Raw genomic sequence first — 22,681 nt, forward strand, 5'->3', positions numbered from 1 at the left:
AATTTCATCATTGCACGCGTTTGTAAACTGCACTTTTCATGTGTTTTGTTGTCACGACGTGACTTGGATCGAGATCTGTGCCAAATCGAAGAGGGATAAAGATCATTAACCCTCGTTGGGTTGTGGTTATTGGGTTCGATAGTACTTTAAATAATTTTTGTTGCCTAATTTAATTTATTCACGGCACTTTTTAATTTTCAGTCTGTATTTTACCAGACGAAGATCGTTAGTATAAAATGTAATGTAGAAAATATAAATTTGAATCGAATAATTTAATTTAAATTGATTCGATAGTGTTGATTCAATTCTTCTTGGAGTTTGGTTGTTTAAAACAGTTTTTTAATTTTATCAAATACTAAAGAGTAAAATGTTGGATTTGAGTTCAAGTGGAACTTGATCTAAATTGACCCAACAATACTAACGAGCTAGAAGATGTCTCACCTTTTCTGATGTATACGTTGATATATTCTTCAATCTACCCCCGAAATATTAAAATAACCGGAAATACAGGAATTTATATCGCGTTTAATTTGTTTAGTTAATAACTTTCTCTTTCTCGTCTATTTATTTTAATCTGTTTTTTCAATTTCGATCATCTCGCATTTTATTAAAGTAGAATTTCTGTGCGATTTGGCACTTCTTCCACCACAGAAAAAAAATTCGTGTCCAGAAGAAAGATAAATCAAGATCGACGTTGCTCAGAAATAGTTGATTTTTCGAGGATACGGGAATAACGTGTTTTGTACGACGAGCGTAGAAAGAGTTCAAAAGTTATCGGCGCGCTTTGTTTATTGCCACGGTTATCGAGCAGGCCGCGAAAGCGTGCTCCGGCTATCTTAGTCTTTTTCTTCCTTTCTTTCTTACCACGATAACGCGCGAGCGAATCCGCGAAGGGACTTTTTTCTTCGGGGAAATAATCACTGTGAAAAAACATCGAACTCACGTACGATTATACAAGAGAAAATACGCGATAACGGTCGTAAATCGTATATAGGTGACTCATGTGATATTTCCTTTCCAAAGAAGTAGAAACGTAGATACATTGTCGGGCAGGCTGATGAGTCTCTTTAATTGTCCGAAGAATAGTTAATTAGCCTTGTCTCATTAGATCGAACGGCGTCGCTTGTGTTCGATCATACTCTCTCGTATAGTTTCGTCCTAGACCTTGTTTTCCAGAGAATTAGCACGTTTGATTTCTCTCTTCCCTTTCTTCCTGAATCTTTGATTTTTACAGTAGCAAAGGAACTTTGTTTTAATGGAATATGCAAAAATAAATAAAACTACTTCTGTTGTCAAACGTAGAAAATAGATTGATAACTTTTATTTCCATCATTAAATTGCGCATACACGAAAGTAATATAAATTTTAATATCATAATGTAATATTAAAATATTATATATATACAATATAATAGACATAAACAAATCTCTGTTTAGAGTTTACCATTTAAATGACTTTTACGAAAATATAAATTTGAATTAAAAATCCACGGTCTAATTGTCATTTTGATTTCTCTCTTTCTTTTTAATTTCTTTGTATGGGAAGATATATATAGATTAATAATATATATATATATACACACACACACATAATTATGATATACATTTCATAAGATTAATAATCTATATATATATATATGTACGTTTTCTATGGAATTATTAAAATATTTAATTTTTAATATTTAAGTGAAGCAAAGATACAATCCTTCATTAAAGTCAGAAACACGTAAACAATTGAAATAATTGATATCTTCTTATCAGACATCATTGTCATAGTTCAAATAAATAAGTAAAATGACTGCGAAAGCTTGTGAATAACGCCAATAGAATTAATAACTTTTGCAGTCGACTCTTTAATACGATTTTCTATATTCACTAATAAGGAGAAGTCAAGATTCGCGGTGGACCTGCAAAAGATTAGACGATCGAGCCGTGTTGGAAAAGGTCTTGACAAATGTCACCACGGATGTTCCATGGGTTCACGACCCCATGTCGGTCATATTAGAGCACTGAATTAGTTAATGCCAGTCACATGGCCGAGCAATGAATTATCTTCTCGTGATGCGTCAACAGTGCATACGATTGCATTTTCGACAAGATCGTTTGTCCAATCATCGTCCCTTCCTTCCTGTTTAGCTGGCCCTTGTTCGACGAATCATACTTGTTTACTACTCGTTAATCCCATGCGACAATCTTCAACCGAGAGGATTTTGATCTTTATTCGCTTCACGAATGCCGACGTTCAACATTTGATTCTATAAAATATAGTGGATTAAAAAGTGTGCCATATCTTCGTGATAGGATACTGAAAGATGAAAGTAGCTGGAACTGTAAGCTGGAGCTCTTTTTTACTGTAATTAACGTTCCGACGAGCTAAGAGGAGGGAAAAACATCGGAATGTAACAATTCTCTGGAGAAGTGTTTTTAATTCGTTTTTTAATTTTTGTTCATTTAACGACCGAAACAGGCCTGCCTCGTATATTTTGATAAAATAAAGTATCTGTTCGAGTTAATACAGAAATTTATGTCATGAAGTGTGGAAAGAGGAAACAGAGGTATCGGAGATAAGAAGAATATTGCAATTATTCGCTGACTCTTTTCTAACATCTTTTCTTTTAATTTTCATTTAAATATTTCTCAAGTATTTAAACACTCCAGTAATTATAAAGAAAACAATTATTCGTAAGTTCTTAGATTTTAAAAAAAGAATAAATATCTCTATATATCATCTAAACGCGATACTTCAGCAATTATGTCCGAGAAGAAAAATATCTCATTGTCAGAATTGTGACACGAGTGTTCTTTTATTCCATTTTAAGTTGTGAAGTAAAATGCTTAAAACAGAAATAGGTATCGAGAGAACGCTAATAATTCCACTGATTTCAAGTATCTGGTTTTTTTCTCATGGCTTTGAGAAGATACGAACAGTGATTCAACGTTAAGGAATTCAGAGTATTAAGCTAATTTCTGTGATCTAAAGGTCCACGAGGTTTTAATGGACGAATTATCTAATTATTCGGACAATGAATTTCGCAAGAACGAAACGTTCCTTTCATGCTAACGAAAAATCGGACAATAGCCAACCGAGGAGCCCATAGAGCAACAAAACGGAGAGGGAATTATGCAAAGTAAGGGAAATAATTTTCGCGGAGAGGTATAAAAATGTCTTGAGAAAATTACGAGCGCCGGTGGCATTCGATTTAATAGACCGCGTTTGTTCTTTTCACGGTTATAATGGTTGTTTTATACGTTTAACGAACGTTCAACGCGTTAGTTATTTAAATCCAGATATTTTACGTTTATTTACGTATATCCTTCTTTGTTCATTTACATGAAACTATTGCAAACAAGCATATTACATAACTTTTACATAACGTAATATCATAAAAATATGCATTCCTGTTCATAAATCACTGGACGTTGAATAAAATGAGAAGATGTAGTTACGATTTACGTTGAAATAACTTGACAGTTTACAATTACCAAGGCGATAGTCTTAACGTTATCATTATTTTCAAAATTCTTTAAATAATTTGATTTTCGATAATTTTCCTGCATAAATGTAACATTTTATCCTATTTGTCATACAACAAGGCGTGATTCTTTTTGAATAGAATTAATTATCTTTTACTGTTTCTCAATGTGACAACTTTTTAGCAATAAAGGATATTAATTTTCAACTTTTATCTATAAAATAATAAATTACTATTAGTATTAACTTATTAATATTAATATTAATATTACTGATGAATGATACTTAGCATGACTAAATTTGTGTTAGAAATAATAGTACGAAGAAGCTTTTATTTATAAAGTAATAATAATATTAATATTAATATAATAATTAATAATAATAGTATTAGTAATAGTAATAATATAAAGTTCTGCACGGTCCAGAACTTGGAAACTTTATACATACGTTTGTGTCGTTCGGTATTTCATTAATATGTTAGCACTGCATTTTTTACGAAAGTCTTGCGAGATTCACAGTGTTTGATTTAACAGTGACATGATAATTCATTTTCCTTCGACGAAGTAAATTAAAACTACAGCACTCTCGACGCAACTCTTGTCCAGTTGTTCTTCATTTCTAAAAATATAATACCGCCGCATTTTTATTTTCAAGAACTCGTAAAATCCATTAAATAAACTCGTAAAACAAAACGCGAAGAACCTATTTCCGTAGAAACTAGTTTAAACTATTTTAATGAACATTCGAAGGATCGATCAAAAGCAAAATGTAGCCTACATTATTATAAAAGTGATCTTCGCGAAATTCATAGTTATTGGTTCAATTACTTACATCTTTTTTACTTTTGTTCGGAAAATTTTCAACACTTTCGCAGTCGATAGAAGGTTACTAATCGTTCAGTAAATGGTAATATTCTGTAGCTGGCGAATATCAGGTAGCGAATATCATCTATTTTGCACGAAGTTCAATAATTGCTACTCTAGTGTTGACGCACTCCTTCGTCTAGACAAATTTACCAAGTCGGCAATCCTTTCCGGTTCATTATCTATTATCTCTTTACTTTTCGGGGTAAACAACACGCGAATTTACGGCTCGATGTGCTCATAAGCAAGTAACGTGGCCCGAGCAATAAATACGAACAATTTGCCACGGTGCTCTTTTAATCGTTCATCCATATCCATTGGAAATCTCGTCTGGTAAAAGCTCGGCTTTTTTTTTTTTGTGAAAGGTACGTGTTTTTGTTTCGTTAAAAACGACTCCGTGAAACTTGCGTTCCCGACTTTAATCTGTCAAATTAAACATCTCTAATCGTGCAGCGTAAAAGTAAAATGAAAACTAAAGTTGAAGATTCGCTATGTTATCTTGTAGTACTAAATCACAATGTATAATTAGACAGATGAAAATTTTTCTAATTTCAAATTGAAAGTAATTCCAAATGTAAAAGTAAAACGACAAAGGCGAAAGTTTGGTGGTATTTTTTTTTTACGATTAAAGAGTGAAAGTTTATCATTATTTTTTTTTTTAATTAAAACAAATACAAGTGAAAGTATAAAAAGTCAAAGTGTGTCAGAGCTGGAAGCTGGCTGTACATAGCATAGCAGAAGAGAGAGAGTCATCGATCGGAGCTTGGTGCCGGCGTCGAATAAGACAGCCATTCATCAAATTACGTGGTAATTTTGATCAATGATAACTGGTGACTTTGAAGGCAGCTTCCTACGAGCCCTCGTCGAGGGAAGTGGCCAATTGCCGTGTACGGCTACCGTACAGTCTCTACTAGAAATACAACCGATAAGACTCTGAACCTTTCGTCCCTCTCTGACGCGAAAAGCGCTTCAATTATCTCGTCAATGTTCTCCGTGACCTGAATCTTGATTTTCATCGAAATTTCAAGTTCTTCTTTTCCGAAACGTGGAATGCTTTATTTTTGTTTTTTGTCTTACGAAAGGGTAGAAGTGAAACATTGACGAATGATCGTAAAATATTTAGATTTCAAGTATTAAAATTAGATCTCTGATGCTACAATAACATCAGACATTCGTTAATACAGTAACATTGAACATTATTTGACATAATAATGTCAGATATTCTTTAATATCATTTTGCAGAACTTTTGCTTCGTCCATCACGAAGTTATGATCACTTCTTCACTTTTGCGTTGAACAGTGCGTTCGTATGTGCATACGATATTTGAAAAAGATCTGTTCGAAAACGACAAAAGAAAAAAATTGCTAATCGCGAGTGTCCTCGGCAGAGGTGTCCGCGACAATAGACCGGCCGCCGATGTACATATACGTATATACATGCATACGTACATCGCGGGGGGAAGATCGCGAACGTAGCGCGACGACGACGTCGACAACAGTCGGAGCCAGGCTAATGAGTCCGCTAAATTGGACCAGCGCTGAGGCCCTCCTCCCATCATCTGAGGTCCGCACGGTGGTTCTCTCTTCCCATTGTCAGTGTGACTCATTGGCTTCGTGTGCGACGGTCCGGCCTACGTGTTCACAATTGCTTTAAACGCTTCTTTTTGCCAATTTTTGCTTCCGTCCGCCCGTTAGTGTCAGTGTCAGTGTCACACGGACGTCGACGACCACTCGAGAAAGTCTCTCCCCCCCCCCCCTCCCCCCGCCTCCCACCCGGAGGAAAAACGCTCGACATTTTCCATTCAAGTAGACGCGAGTAGAACTGAAGTAGCTCGGTCTAATAGAACCGAAGGAATCCTCTACGGACGACAGATGCGATCGAGCTCGACGAATATACATCCCCGTGTATCGTCTCCGATGAATGAGTCCGACAAGACGACGATGATCCCTTGGCGCGAGCACTCACAGCTGTCTGTTAACTCGGAATTCTCCTGAAAGCCTCCTGGATTCTGGCTCTTGTTCGTCGTAAATTTCGTGGATTACATCGATTGTCGTATCCGTTATCTCGAGGATGATCTTCGCGGTTTGCACGTGGTTATGTAATCTTCTTGGATCGAGGAATTTCAAGCTTGGACTCTGAACGGCGGGAGAATTCAACACCGATAGTATTGTCGACGAAAACAATTGTAGTACAACGTCCAATTGGTCGAAAGGTCGAAACAATGGCTAATCAGTCGACGAAGAAAGAACTGCTGGAGGAAGCTCTTCATTATCATCCGGATGGTGGCGAGGAAGAAGTGGACAAAGAATGGGAGGAATTCAGCAGACTGATGGCGAAATTGCGAGAAAATCGCCGAAACAGACCGCACAGGTACTTCATTCTTCGAGATGTGAAACATATCCAAATTTCATGTCGGACGTTGAATCAGGAGTACATGTTTGCAATTCTCCATAGTCTTGTGAGATTTTAACAAAATCGAAGATTCTAAATGCAATTTGATAATAAAAAGCACTCTATATACATGCTACGTATACATACACAGAATGAATAGTTATAATAATAACTATTATGTAATATGTAATAATAAGTGTAAAGCCCATGGAATATTATACACGTGCATATTAATAATTCATGCTTTTCCTCTTTGGTTTTATTACCATGTAATCAGTATACGTTGATTTTTATGAGTTTCTTCATTTTTACGAAATGATAAAGAAATGGAATCTGAATAGAAATTTGTTTCATCACTTGTATTAAATATTATAATCAGTACTTTGTACATTTTATGTATATTTTAATATTTAGGTATATTAATTAGATAGTGTGTGTATTTTTGCATTTATAAATTTTCCATAAATGCATGAAAATCCGCACACTGTTTATTATGTCTACTTTTTTCTTTTCGATTTTTCTTTTAAAAATACAAATTGAATTTTTTTATAAATATTCAATCGACACTCATTCGCTTCTCTCATGCACAAAAATTCTACAGTTTTATTGAAATTAAATTTATAACAAAAGACAAAAATCTGCAGAATGTATACAGATATATATATTAGTTAGGATATTTAGTACAATTCCAATTTCTACTTTTTAACTACATCCACAAGAATATAATTAAAATTAAATATAGACATTCGTAGCTTGTATTTAAATTATTAATATGTATGTATGTGATATTCTATTAATTAATAAAATTCCAAATAAATATAGAATACTCTAATGATTATCACAATTTTCCACAATAATACTTAATAGTATTAATAACAATATTCTAATAGTTTAAACCTTTCAGTTTTATTAAACACGTGCAAATTCGTTAAAAATCCTATGCTCCTAATTCAACGACCGTAAATAGGAATTTAAGAAAATTTCGAACAGTTCGCGCACGTTATAAGGTTCTCTCTTCTTTGAAATCTCTCTAATTGGAATATTTTACTTTTCCATTAGACCCTCGCAAGCTTTTTATCCGTGTCCTCCGCCGAACGCGGACGAGGAGCAGCAGGATTTCGATCCCTTCGATTACATTAATACGATTGTAAGCGATTTCCTTGATTAATTCGTTCGATGCATCGTGATGAAATTTCTTATGCATGCGCAGAGAAGGGAGGCAAAGTCTTTCGCGTGTAGGAGCATTGATGGAATCTTCCTTTACAATTCAAGTTCACCGATCGCAATTGTCGTTTCACACAGTGGAACTCCATTTAAGTGAACTCCATTTGGACCAAGTTACATAGAAAGTTACCAACTTTCAATAATTTGAGATTGAGTAAAATCTGTTTTGAAGATTTTAATTTAAGAAGATTTCTATTAAGTATATACTAGAAATAATAGTACAGACTGTAGAGTATAGACTATAATAGTATAGTGAATAGACAAGTTTGTCTAAAATAGAATACAATAACTTCGTAGTTTTAACAAATGTGTAATGTAAGGGTTGATCTATGAATTCTTGCAAAATAAAGATCGTAAAGTTATGGGATTCATCCTGTGTTTAATCAATATTTTGTCATTTATAAATTATTGCATAATTTGACTTATTTATTTGAATTAAATTCAAACGAATGGGGATCACAATTCTGTGTTTAGAACGCAGTAAAAATAGTTTCTTCTAGTAGTAGACATATTTTGGAACTGATACATTGATGCTAGAAACATAATAATCGATTGAAACCCGTCTCGAATGTATTAAATGAACTTCTGCTGATTGAATCCCACCTATTTGAATCTAAACTCTTATTGTATAAATTCCAATTATATAAACTACTTGTCCCTCGACAAGTTCGCATAAGCGGAGTTCTGCTGCAGTTTCTCTATATAATATATATATTACAGTCTTTCTAATCGCTATATATAGCGGTTTATGATGAAAAATCAAGTTGGAAAGAAAGAATAACTTTTTCCATCCAAGACTTCGTTTGTGAGAAAATGAAATTTAAAACTTTATCAAGTATACTGAAATCTGGCTAATTGCAATTTGGGTTATAATTAATTGGTCAATTGAAGAAAGCCTTGTTTTCAAGAAAATACAGTAGCAAATAAAAAGAGATTTAAAATTGCTTTTGTATAATATTAATATGTGCATATTCGTACGAATGAAAATTTTAATTTTTGTAGTAGATATTTTTTTATCAAAATAATATGTATAATCATTTCCTGTTAGAAAACATATATAAATACAAAGATACGTACATATTTTGCTAATATTTCATAAAAGATAGAAATGTTATAGAAACTTGTATTGCAAACCTTTCCCTATTTCTTGCATCTTAATTTCTTCCAAGTCAGAAGCTTCAGTCACTGGTAGTGATTCAGGTCCACTATTCAGGTCTTTTTCTTCGCGAATTTTTACGATAGCGTGGACGTTAGCGCGCGACCTTTGAACGGTTGCCAAGTGGGCAAGAGGCTACATTTTAAATAAACGTTTCGTGAGAGCAGTTTGCAATAACAGGTCACGATCCCTGTCAGCTCTGTCGGCGTCGATGTTACACGAAGCACAGTCTCTTTTTCTCTCTCTCTCTCTTTCTCTCTCGAACGATTCATCCCTAACAGCAAGTTCTTCGTTTAAATGCTCGACTTGCACGGCGCGCCGTCGTCTCACGTGACAAATTTTTGACAAATTCGTCGCACGACATGTGAAACAGGTTTCACAAATGTCAATGAAATGTCAGATTCGCGGGAGTTGATGGCGCGTACACGCGGTCCGACCTTGACACGAAATCTACATCAACCGCAACCTCATCGAGCGCACCTCCGCGAAATTAGATACGAGAAGATGCGAAGATAATAATATTCGGGTTATCCTTTTTGTCGTCGCTTTGAAGTCTGTGGAAAATGTTCGTAAATTGTTAGATCGTTCGCAGTTCATTTTTTCCCTTCTAAACGCTTAAGATGTTTAGAACAGTTTGTTGGCGTTTTAGAGTTCCCCCTCTCAAAATTTTGGAAAGTTTTTCGAGCTATTGAACGTCCTTCGATTTTTTAAAAAATATTTAGAAATTCATTGCGTGGCACGCTTTGGTGACGTTCGAAGTTAAAAGATGTTGAATTAGGCTCAATTGTTCTATCAGAAATTACATTAGGTTTGATTTCTTGGAGATCATAGAAAATCTTCGAAATTATTAAATTGTTCATTGTTCTTTCTATTTCTTTTGTGGTCAAAATTATTGTGTAATACGCAATTAAAGAATAATGAAGCTCAAGGTACAAATTACTCATTCTTTCGGTTCTTTTGAATCATACAAAAATGCATTTATCAACGTTCAGAGATTAAATTCGTTTGCAAAAATGCAAATTTTTTAAATAACATTACGCTTATTACTATTCTCGGCACGAACAAAGACTCGCGTCAATCTGCAAGTAATTTCTGCATCGATTTTCATCAGTTAATCGAGAGTTTAAAGGAGAATATTTGTCCATGTATAAAAATGTTAAAACGTTTCAATTCCCCAAATCAATTTCAGTGAAAAAAAAATTGTATTCTTCTATCAATCTATCGCGCATTAATTCCGCATTTCTGTCGCAACATTCGTAACATTCGTTTCTGATTCTCCCGCGTGAAATCCTGATGGTTTCGCGTAAGCGCGTCTCAATTCTCGGCGAGATCCTACAAACGGAGAAGGGTACGCCGACCATTGCAGCGACGCCTTTCTAAGCAATGCCTTTATCTGCATGAATGAGCGCTTAAGGACTCGTTACGTTTATCCGGCACGCGTGACCAGCATGCAGATCCCCTCACGTGACATACAGGTCCGACTCGACACGCGCACAGAACATTTCGACCTGCACGCACACACGCTCGCCGTTTATCCTCTGGCATGCAGATTCACTGTTTCTGGATGCAGCGTCTGCATCGCTTCGTTGCGTCAGTTTTTTCCGCAATTTCCATGAAAATCAATTGTCCATTTTGTTAATGGCCCCTTTCTTCGAATTGAACCTCAAAGTGGAGCAAAGCAGTCATGTAATATAATATAATTGACGAACACTCGATTTTGGAGAACTCTCTCTAATTTGCACATATATATTAAATTAACTTAAATAATTATTTAATTATATATTAAATTAATATATTTAAATTAACTCATAATGTGTGAGAAACGATCCCTGCGTATATTTCTATTTTTTTATTTTAAACAGTACTTTACCCAGCATTGCTCGCTCATGTTGAAAATGTGTCACGTCGGAAACGCCACAATAAGCGGGGGCGTTTATCACTTTGTTGAGGTGATTACTTTCAGGAGTTGTGCCAGCCGGTGAGCTCCTTTCTGGAAACGGTTCTCCGATGCTTTTGCAAAGGAGCGACCGAAATCTATCCCGCGTGGCGTACCATTGAAGAACGACGAGAGTACATAACTGTTTGCGGTCAGAAGAGCGCAATGGAATTCTAAAAATAAGAATTAGAGTAAATTGTAATGTAATTGCAGTGTCTTAAAATTAGATTCTAAAACTGCTGGCCAGCCATTAGAGACTGAAACTCCAAGGCGACTCGAAGATAATTTGGTAATAAACATGGTACCATGACCCTAAAAGATGAAGGTAGCCTTACCAAAAACTTTCTCACGAAAATATTCGAATGCTTACCATAGAAGAACTATCGCGTGTATATACGCTCTATTATATGTGTTGTATAAAATACTTTGAAATTTTATTAATACTGCAACGGGAAATGATTGTTATGATTACGTTGGTAAAAATCTGATAATATAATGTACACAGAAGTTGCAAGATATTTATTGCAAATTAGATATGAATCATTATCTTAGATATACAGACTGATTTTTTTAAATGCATTTGGGTGATGAATTTATACAGTAAAATAAGTAAAATATATCTTTTAATGTATATTAGTACATGTATATATCTTAACTTTATATCGAAAATATGCCTTAGCTTCCGAATTATAGATAATTGGAGAAACTGTTCAATGTGCCTGTTTTGTGTCTCATGTTATTGCACATTGTAGTACGCCGAACTCTTATCCAATATTTACAAAAAACAACCATTGATAAGCAAATATCAATCCATTAAACATTTATTTTTGATACATTGTAAAATTTACTGTATGTCCAATCGAGACGAATAATGTGCACAATCCACAAATAAGAATTCAGAATGGATTTAAAACTATTCAAGAAATAGTTGGTAATATTTTCGTAAAAAGTTCCTGTGGATGTTTGTCTTCTATCTTGCTAAGAACATGTAAAACATTGAAAATTGCGAGTCCTGATTCCAGGAACTATAGCTAATTAATGTGGTTAAATATATCTTATTCTTAAATACGCGATCTGAAAAAGAAAAAATAGTAGCAAAAATACATCGTGTTTTTATTCAATTAATTTTAATCGTATTAAATTCGCGTCGTGCAATTTTGAATCACGAAGGACAGAACATCTATGGATTTGTCGTTTGTCCGAGGAATTAGGTCATTAATTGTATCGTAAATTGATTACGATCAATTACTAAAATTGGGTTAGCGGCTGACTGCCCAGTGGAACGTGGTCATCGTTGACGTCAAATTCATGCACATGAGCAGGTTTGCTCAGGTGCCGGCTATATTTCAATCCGCAGATCATGAACAGAGATCCCTCTGTTACTGGGTCCTCTCGCTACAGATCACCTGCAAATCTGTCCTTTGTAAAACGTTCGCGGTATTGTGTTTGCCGAGCAATAAAATGAGAATCAAGCTTAACTAAAGTCTTGCGATAACGATTTGCACTCGTGACATAGATTAAAGATCAAATACTACGAAGATTATACTTTTATTGCTTTTATTTATCTAGCTTTATTATAGTCGTATTTTATAACTGCAGTTTGTTTACAACTAATATTTCAGGTGAAATACTTTAATACTTCAGTCTAGTATGTAATTATTAATGTTACAATGGCATAATTGCACGTGGCTCTTTTTTTTTTTTTAAATATTACAGACTATATCGAAGGTAATAAGATAATGAAGGGGGAAGGTAATAAGGCAAGGAATTAGTATTAGAACTATTAACCATTAAAATACATGTACATATATCAAAGAAATTGGAATGCAAAAAGTAGAAAAAAAAGAACACAAGCTTTTGTTTATATATTTTTCAAAAGATCATCCAAAAGTGTGAACTGATGACTTAGTTCTGCAAATTTACAACGCATCTTGAACTTACAAAATACTTTTATTTTTTTCAATGACACTGCAATAGCTTCACAAGAAATAATTGATTATACGCTATTTACAAATTCTTATAATACAATATGTGTAATTCAGAACGATGGAAAATTATAGCAAATATTACAGAAAACACTTTGAAACGTGTTTTAAATATTTTACGCATTTTGCGTAGCTTTACACTTAAAAATTCCTTATAAACGCGTGAAAATCCGCAGTCTAACTAATGACCGCTGTATGTAATCAAGCGTAGAATTCGTAGTAAGCGGAATAGCAAATTGCCGGTTATTTCTGTCCGGTTTTCGACGATCCAAGAAGTTTCCAAACGTTCGATAAACACGGGACGCATTTGAGATGTACGACGATTGCGAAACGTTGTTTTCCAAGCAACGTCGGAAAAAATGGGTTATACCTTTCTCATATCAAAAACCCAACAAGTTAGAATCCATTTCTTAACCAAATTCTCTTCTAATTAGAGGATTGAAAAACAACAAAGACAACTTAATCCAAATTTCACTTTTATTTATGAAATCTACTTGAAGCAAATTTTCGTCAATACTCGAGTAAATGAATTTCTGCCGGTTGAATCCACTTATTTGAATTTGTATTCTTGCTTTGTGCTCGAAAAGTTGCTAGTAGAAGGGATCTCGCTTTATTATACGAATTGTTATATAAACTACTAATTACGTAAACTATTTGTCTCCTGACAGCCATATAAACAGAATTCCACTGTAAATGAAAAACAAACTTAAGGTTCAAATTATAGTTTGTAAATATTTCAATTTTTCTGAAATTTCATAAAATCGTAGAGTCTAAATGGAGGAAATAGTAAGAAAAAAAAAAAAAAAAAAAAAAAAATGGAACGAACTTTTCTAAACTTCTCTTTTGTCGTCAGAATGTTAGAAAAGAAATTCGATAATACAAATTCGATTGAGAGAAAATTACAAATGAGATATTGTGTTAATACAACGTTGATTTAATTTCACTCCTATCAAATGTAAATTATGATATATTTAACTTTTACGAGACATAGCAAATCTATGAATAAAAAAATGCATTTAGTCCGTAACCTTCACCCGTTATTAAGTTAATGGTGTAATGAACAATAGAGGTGCAACATGGTTGATCGACGGTGACCACCGCTAAAAATAAGAATTTTGACTGTTGCCAAATTTCAACAAATATCGCGGCTCAAGTTCGAATCGGAAAGCAGATTCAGTTGTCGTTTGACCGCAAATTTGCGTACACGCGTTCTATCGTCGGGAAATTTATTAAACGAACGTTTTCACCGAGACGCGAAGAATTCTGAAACAATTTGCAAATAGCGTGCAATTAATTATTTCTCGCTAGAGGATATTTTTCTGCTATTAAAAGAACATTAAATGCTATTAAAAGAACATTAATTATGTTGCAAGTTCAAAATTTGTGAGAAAGACTGTAAATTAACATCATCGGATAAATTCGTAATTTTTCGTGGAAATCAATTTCGTCGATTGAAATCGCGAATAAATCTCGAGGTATCAGAAAGAGGTTTGTGAAAGATCATCGAAATTGAAATTCGACAAACAATAATAGCAACAATTCGACAATAATTTGAGTTGTGAAATGAGCAATAGAGAGATAGAGATCTCTTTCGACAAATAGGAAATATCATTTATCTCGTTTCTTGTTGGTCTTGGGTCGAACAGAAAGGTCCTTGGCAAAAGGAAAAGATACCAATAAAGCTCTAACAAATGATTCATACGAGGCCCCTGATATCGGCGATAAGCCGTAAAATTTTATGAATCATAAATTGAAGTACATGAATATTGACAAAATTCGGAAGTGCTGTCGCACGTTGTTTCGTCGATCTGCTCGTTCATTTAGTAGTATGCTGGCAATCGTTTAAGGAAGAAAACAATAAAATCATAAAGGCCTGTTTATACTAGCTTATTGCCAGAAATAACTAAAATCAGAGTTTGCCAAGTATCAAAGTGCGAGCCATAGAACCGAATATTTAAAATAGTCAGCGGCAATTAGTCTCGCGAATTATCTAGCGAATGACCAAGGGTGGAGTTCAGAGATAGCAGGAATAGTTGCCTGCATAGGTGAAAGTGTTTGTCAGATCTAATTAACAATTGTAGAAGATGTCGAATCAACTGTCAGTGACACGTAAATCGTTTCTGTACTCGAAGAACGCCTGGTCGGTGACTTGAGTAACTCCATTTTTAAAACTAGTTCGAAGGTTGCGGAAGAACTATCATCGAGTGTTCATGCCGGCTTTCGTTCTGAACAGAGCGTATTTCGTCTGTAACGATGATTATCTTGTAAGTGAATGATATTTGACGACGTTTTCTTACTCTTTATCATGGCGGACAGTTTTGGGTACATTTTAAGCACGTAAAAAGTATTGGAAATAATAATTGCTTAAGAAGTTCTTTTCCTTCTGAAATAATAATCGATGACATAATTGTAAAACGAAATAAATGAATATTTTTAATAATATTTCAATCAATATAAAAATTATAAATTAACCAATACTGTGTCGAAATGTGGAAAGTGTCGTTGAAGATTGTAATACAGTGTATGTAACAGTGTATAACAGTGTATAACAGTGTCATATATAGATCTTTTGAATATCGTAGAAAATTTCATAGTATTTCATTGCTCGTTTATTGCTCGTATAATGTGAAAAACATTTATTTCAACTTCATCCTGAAAAATATATATAGTTGAATATCTCAAATAATAATTTTTTCAATCAACACGAAGATAAATTATTATTTCAAATTGACCAATGTAACATCATCTAGCAAATAATCTTCCACATTATCGTATTTATCGAATATTATTAAAGATATATAGTGAAAAGAATATTTATTTCAAGTAATTACATTTGAGATACATAGCGAATATACTTGTAAAATTAAACAATATTTCAATCAAAGACAAATAATTTCTTCCAAATATTTAATATATGAGAAATAATCTCTACAAATTTTTGTTCTTTATTTTCAATACTATTGTACCCAGCACTGTCTGCACATTGTACTAACCAATCCATCGAATGTTTTCCATCTCCGTCGTTCTCCTTCAATATATCGATATATAACGCTGATACGTCTTGTCTTCTCGATCACTAATCAGAGTCATCGAACCTCAAACGCGTGTAATCTTATTTTCTTCGATATTCCGCGTGGACTTGTTTGCTCGTATTGTCTAGTTTCGAACAAGATCTAGGTTCGAGACATTTCGTTCCTTGCGAATTATATATTTTATCATGTTCTCATACAATTCGCGGTGGCTCTTCGTGTTCTGTACCATTTCAGAGTCCGATTCGCAGTACTCGCCCTTAATCTCGCGTCATGTAGTAAGTGATTATACTTATAAGTGAATTTCTTATTTGTTACCCTTTTTAATTTTGTCTGGAGAGATTACAAGTAATTGCGAACGGGGATATAAAATTTTGGTCTGTGTCATCAATTTAAGCGATATTTCTTTTCTCGTTGAAATGATGATGTATTATCTCTGTGACTATTATAATTTTGTAAATTGCTTCATAGGTATTGTTCCGTCGTAACGATTCTCCTTTTCCTAATCGATCGCTTGTTTCGTGAAAAATTAGTACGGCACGATGTTTACAGTTCTACTATTGAATGGAAGAAAGATGTCAATGACAAAAATCAGTTTTATTTTTTATTTAAAAGTGAAGTTTGTTATATGTAGTGAAATTGTTGCGAAATTGTGCAACATTGTCTGTAGCGTTAAAGAATTTAATATTTCTTCTTTATCGTTACGTTAACGCAATCTAAGTTGTGTAATATATTAATGAATGAAATGAATTTTAATTATAGCTATTGTTCTGTAAAATGGCGAAGTAGAAAATAACGTACGTTTTTCTTTTTTTTTATTATTATATATGCTATATTTGCATATCTAATCAAAATATAAAGCTCAGAAAATGTCCAAATATTTTTGTGACCGACAGTATGCATATATAAACCGTAATATATTCAGAATGATTGATATTTGGCTTATCATTATATTTATGCCTAACGCTTGACTTATGCTTAATGTAATTTTTAAAATTTAAAGAGCATGTATGGAAAAGAATCTAAAATCTAATGAAGCATTTTACGTCAAAATGTTTTTCATTCAACAGTGCAATTCCATTAATTATAAAAGTATAATTCAAATAAAGAAGCATGATAATAAGCACGTAGAAAAACAATATTGGGAAGTGCGAATAAATCACGAAAATGATTGACTTTATTAATGACAGAATTAATGCTTATAAAATCGATGACGTTCGAGATCGGCTTACCAATTCGATTGACGACTCTGATGTGTGGATTAATTACAAAATCTTTGTTATTTCATTAGTTCGGTCATGGCATTTCTGTCGAGACACGACTCGCTCACGTGATTGATAATGAAACACATTAAGTAAAAGATCTCTAATAAATCGAAATCAATAGTGAATCACAAAATAATGATTCTCCAGAATTAATCTGTCGCAAGTAAATAACTTGATTCGAAGGTTTTTTAACACGTTGACTACTAGTTATCCCCAGTGAGCAATGTTTCTATTCCCATAATTAAAATGATTAAAATAAAACGAATTTCGACAAATAAAATTTTAAATAATATACATAATTGATGAAAAATTGCGTTAATATTTTCAACTGTTACAATTCTATAAAACAATTTTTATGTTATGGTTAAATCTACCATAAAAATTGGAGATCTTAACAAAGATTTTTTAAAACCTGCTGTACAATTTTCTTCACCACGTTATTGAATTTCGAACATTAGAATTAAACGACAAAAATTCCAGAAATTTTGACATTTCATCGTCTTATCCCAATGTTCAAAGTTTAACAAAACAGTGAGAAAAAATCGTATAGCATGTTTTAAGGAGTCATTGTAAAGAAAAAATTTCAAGCTTCGAAGCCATGATGGATCTAGTTTTCAAGGTGTTTCAGATTTTTTAACAAGCAGTTCATTATTTCTTAGCATAAGTAAAGAACATATATAATATGTATTTGACAAAAATTAAAGATAAAACGTATAAATTTCAACGTAGTAGTCAATGTGTTAATTGATAAATCAATTGTGGATATTAACCATTTGGTACGCGTCACATGTAACAAATTTTATGTTATCGTCGCGAGAAACGATATTGCATCGTGTTTTCCCGAGAATGCCGATAATGTCGATATCGGTCATGTGAAAATTTTGGATAAAAAAATATTGATAACAACCAATTGTCTCGCTGAAAATTGAACGACGTGAGACTCGAATTAAAAGAATAAAAAAAAGTTCGAAGAACTTACTAATTAGAAAAGTGTTCGAAATCAATGAAAGATAATGCTGCGTTTAGATGTATGGTCGTTACACGAAGGATCTGGGTGAATACGCAAAGGAAGAGGCACGAAAACTCAAATACCACGAAAAAGCACGGCGGAAATATGACAAAACCAGAGCGGAGGATCTACGGAAGTCGAGAAGAGGACCACTGTGCAGGAAGTTGCTGGCGCTGTTGGCCTTCGCTTGGAAACACACCGGAGCTAGATTGGGCGAAGATTGGGTGTTCTTGGCTCTCCTTGGCGTAATTATGGCGCTTATCAGTTACGCCGTAGATCGTGGCATTTCTATGTGCAATAACGGTCAGTTTAACTCTCGATTTATTGCGTTGATACGACGTTCCATTTGTTATTCTTTTTGCACAATTTGGGACTAATTGGGACTAATTAAATTTCGTATCATTTTATATTTATTAGTGCTATCATATACTTACAAAAATTCGATATTGTGAAAGTGAAATGTAGAAACCCATAAGATGTTTCCTATTTGGATTCTATAATTTTATGAAATTGGAAGAAATTGAAGTATTTGAAGTAATATTACGATAGATTATTGATTTTTAATTAGTTAACTACGGAATTAATACCTTTGAAAGAACATTCTAAAAATTCGAAAATTTTTCTATTATAACTATGATCAATAAATAGTTTATTTTTATTTTTTTTTTTTTTTATATACAAGTAAGGTTGAAATTAGCTATTAATTCTTTTCTCGGAAAATTCAATCTATTTCAAGGTATCGCAATTTTCCACGTCATTAGTCTGTGTACGTTTATTTCGATAATCTATTCGACACGCGATGAAATCAAGGCTTCGTTAACCGTATTCTTGTTCCACCAGCCAGGATATGGCTTTATCAGGACCTGACACATCATCCAGCGCTTCAATATCTTGCCTGGGTGTCCTTGCCAGTTTGCCTGATACTCTTTAGCGCCGGTTTCGTCCACATCGTCGCGCCACAGAGTATAGGATCTGGCATTCCAGAGATGAAGACAATTCTACGCGGAGTGGCTTTGAAGGAATATTTGACCTTTCGTACTCTCGTAGCGAAGGTTAGAGACGAGACTTGATTTTTATCATGGTACATCTGGATCTCTTTTTACACGGTGAATGTGAAAAAAAAGAACTAGATATATAAAGGAGATTCATAATGCCTGATATACCAATCTTTAATGCTTGAGAAGAAGGGTCTGTGTGCTGTCGCCAGATAAATTTTTTGCTTTGCAGACATAACAAAGAAAATATATTAAAAAGAACTGTGTGAAAGTTAATCGTGTAAAAAGAGATCTAAGTGTATAGTATAATTGTTGCTTTTTGTCTTCCTAATCGTTCAATTTTAATCTGATCGATTGATTAGAAATTTCGAGCTGATTGTGAAATGTTACATGATGACTGCTATGATTGTTACATATGTGTTTTTGAGTGATTATCATCCTCAGTTCACATGTTTTATTTCGATAAAAATTATTTATTATTTTTTTGATTTGAAATATTATATTATAGTGTTATAAGTAAACACTTGTACTTTATTTATCTAGAGTGACAAGAATACTGTTTGATATGAATCAAAAATTCAGTATGTTTCGAAAACGAATGTTAAATTCATGATATCACGTAATTTCTTAAACATTAAATAAAAGTTAAATTCCTAATATTCCGAATACTTTCAGTATCAAAATACAATTTCAATATTAAAAACAGTACAACAAAAACAATTTCAGTACTAAAAATAGTACAGTGTTTCCATGTACAAGAATACAAAATACGTATGTATATAAAATCATTTCATGTATAAGAACGCAAAGAAACACGTAAATAAAATTCGCATAGCAGTTATCACGTTAAAGCTTCGATTAAATAAATTGAACCCTAATAAAATTCCTCTGTATTCGTCGAATTCCCAGTTTCCTTGAAGCTTCTGTTTTCGAGCATCGGTGTAGAGTCGCCAGTAATGTCTAACAGGTGATAGGTCTAACTGCCACCCTGGGCTCCGGTATACCTCTGGGGAAGGAAGGTCCTTTCGTGCACATCGCCAGTATCGTGGCCACCCTTCTATCCAAATTGGTCACCAGTTTCCAAGGGATCTACGAAAACGAGAGCAGAAATTGCGAGATGCTCGCTGCGGCTTGCGCCGTTGGAGTCGCCTCCTGCTTCGCAGCGCCAATCGGAGGAGTTCTCTTCAGCATCGAAGTAACCACGGTTTACTTCGCCGTACGAAATTATTGGAGAGGATTCTTCTCTGCAGTGTGCGGCGCCACGATGTTTCGATTGCTCGCGATCTGGTTCCAACGAGAGGAAACGATCACCGCGATGTTCGCGACGAATTTCACCATGGACTTCCCTTTCGATCCTCAAGAGTTGTTCGTGTTTGCCTTAATCGGCGTTGGCAGCGGTCTAGGAGGTGCTTTCTATGTTTGGCTACACAGGCAGTACGTGATCTTCATGAGGAAGAACAAGAGTATGAACAGCTTCCTGCAGAAAAAGTGAGTGATTTTCGGTTGGAATGTTTCTAATGAAGATTATATGCATATGTGCTTAATTAACTTCTTCTTAGTTGAAAAAAATAATATTGAAAATAGTATATCTCTATGAAATCATAAATATTTTTCTTTTTCGCTATTGGTCCATTTTATGCTCAGTATAATATTTAGTTTTATGTTCTTTGTATTTTATATTCATCTTTTGACAAATTATCGAGAAAATTTCTCAGAAATCTCAAAATCTACCTCCTTCGTTGTTTATTTGTATATTCAATGTTATTCATAATTATATAAATGATATATTTTATGTTTTATTTTCTTTCTGCTATAAAAAATAAGTTCCTCGCTATCGTTAACATAAACTATTTTGACTATGTTATTAATTAGAAATTCTAATTATAGTATTTTCAATTTGAATTAACTTTCCAAGTCATTCAAATGATTATAACCATATAAATAATTATAATATGTCCGAATAATTACATACGTGAAGTTACGTAAAATTATGTAAAATCGCTCGAATGATAGTACACAGAAGTTAATTCTACATAAGAATTCAAATAATCTCAAAAACTGATAAGTTAACTAAATTAATATTGCGCTATTGTGTATGTTAATAATCAGAGTACCAATAATATTCAAATATCACTCACTAATCCACAAAATTATTCCAGTCGTTTCTTGTATCCTGGGATCGTTTCCCTCATCGTATCCTCCGTGTCTTTTCCCCTGGGACTGGGCCAGTTCATGGCCGGTGACTTGAATACCCATGATCAAGTATATGGTTTGTTCACCAATTTCACTTGGACCAAGCAAGAATTAGGAGTAGAAGAAATGAACATAGTTCAACATTGGTCTACTGCATATACTGATGTATTCATCGGTTTAGTTGGCTTCATTGCATTCACAGTAAGCTATAAAATCAAACTTAATCAAACAAACTGATCGTGTTTTTGAAAAAAAAAAAAAAAAAAAACAGTTTGTAGTGGAACGAAAAACTTTATTTCCAGTTTATCTTTTCGATCATTTCTTCCACGGTTCCTGTGCCATCGGGAATCTTCATCCCCGTATTCAAAATCGGTGCTGCGTTAGGCAGAGTTGTGGGTGAAGCTATGGCTCTGTGGTTTCCCAACGGCGTCCGTTATGGTGGTATCATAACTCCTATTGTCCCAGGTAATTTAGTTTAATTTAAAACTTTCTCAGTGGACAACAGAGTATTTTAACTTTATTAATACTTAATTTTTTCCACAAATATCTTAAATCAATATTTCGGCTTCCCGTAATAGCTTTAGTTTTGCTTTAATTTTAATTTTCATAAAATGAATTTTTATAATAGGAAACATTTTTACTGAAAAGCATTAGCTAATAGAAGTACTTTTGTAGATAAAATTATTAATTGAAAAGCAGAAACAGTTTACACGTTCTGTTTCTACGATAATGATTTGTAATTATAGATAGAAAAATTGTAAGGTAATAAGAGAAAATATTTAGGTTTCTTTTTAATAGTACCAAGTTTTCGGAAAGAAATTATATGGTATTAAGGTTGGATTGTAAGAATTAAAAAAAATTGTTCTTCAGGAGGTTATGCTACCGTTGGTGCAGCTGCATTTTCCGGTGCTGTTACCCATACAATCTCTGTGAGTGTTATTGTATTCGAGATGACCGGTCAAATCACTCATATCGTTCCTGTCATGATCGCTGTGCTGATCAGCAACGCTATTGCTGCACTTCTTCAGCCTAGTATATACGACAGTATCATTTTGATCAAAAAACTGCCATACCTGCCAGATCTATTACCTTCCAGTTCAGGTAAATCTTTTTATCTTTAACTTTCAAGTATAATAGACGTTGAAACTTACTATAACAGGTCT

General features: G+C 33.7%; 1 protein-coding gene and 1 long non-coding RNA gene across 9 annotated transcripts in view; one reads left to right on the forward strand and one right to left on the reverse strand.

The window, feature by feature from the left end:
• The window catches only part of LOC122530262 (chloride channel protein 2), a 44,314-nt gene that overhangs the window by 16,596 nt on the left and 5,037 nt on the right, over positions 1 to 22,681 (forward strand). Inside the window, exons 1-8 of one of the 8 annotated variants that reach the window (XM_043657068.1) lie at positions 5,594 to 6,705; positions 7,786 to 7,873; positions 18,348 to 18,633; positions 19,171 to 19,382; positions 20,293 to 20,813; positions 21,485 to 21,719; positions 21,821 to 21,983; positions 22,389 to 22,619. In XM_043657068.1, coding sequence (XP_043513003.1) covers positions 6,557 to 6,705; positions 7,786 to 7,873; positions 18,348 to 18,633; positions 19,171 to 19,382; positions 20,293 to 20,813; positions 21,485 to 21,719; positions 21,821 to 21,983; positions 22,389 to 22,619 — 1,885 coding nt within the window. In that variant the 5' untranslated portion in view covers positions 5,594 to 6,556. Of the gene's footprint in view, positions 1 to 4,625; positions 4,700 to 4,996; positions 5,142 to 5,593; positions 6,706 to 7,785; positions 7,874 to 14,041; positions 15,292 to 18,345; positions 18,634 to 19,170; positions 19,383 to 20,292; positions 20,814 to 21,484; positions 21,720 to 21,820; positions 21,984 to 22,388; positions 22,620 to 22,681 lie in introns of those variants that run through there. The other 7 variants (XM_043657067.1, XM_043657074.1, XM_043657073.1 and 4 more) reach the window with 7 other exon arrangements.
• LOC122530276 lies at positions 1,739 to 4,450 on the reverse strand. Its single transcript, XR_006306949.1, has 3 exons — positions 4,303 to 4,450; positions 3,919 to 4,089; positions 1,739 to 2,254 (listed from the first exon to the last, which is right to left on the reverse strand). It is a non-coding gene; the product is annotated as an uncharacterized LOC122530276 (long non-coding RNA).

This window comes from Frieseomelitta varia, unplaced genomic scaffold, assembly GCF_011392965.1.
Source record: "Frieseomelitta varia isolate USP_RPSP 00005682 unplaced genomic scaffold, Fvar_1.2 scaffold_337, whole genome shotgun sequence".
Taxonomy (NCBI): domain Eukaryota; kingdom Metazoa; phylum Arthropoda; class Insecta; order Hymenoptera; family Apidae; genus Frieseomelitta; species Frieseomelitta varia.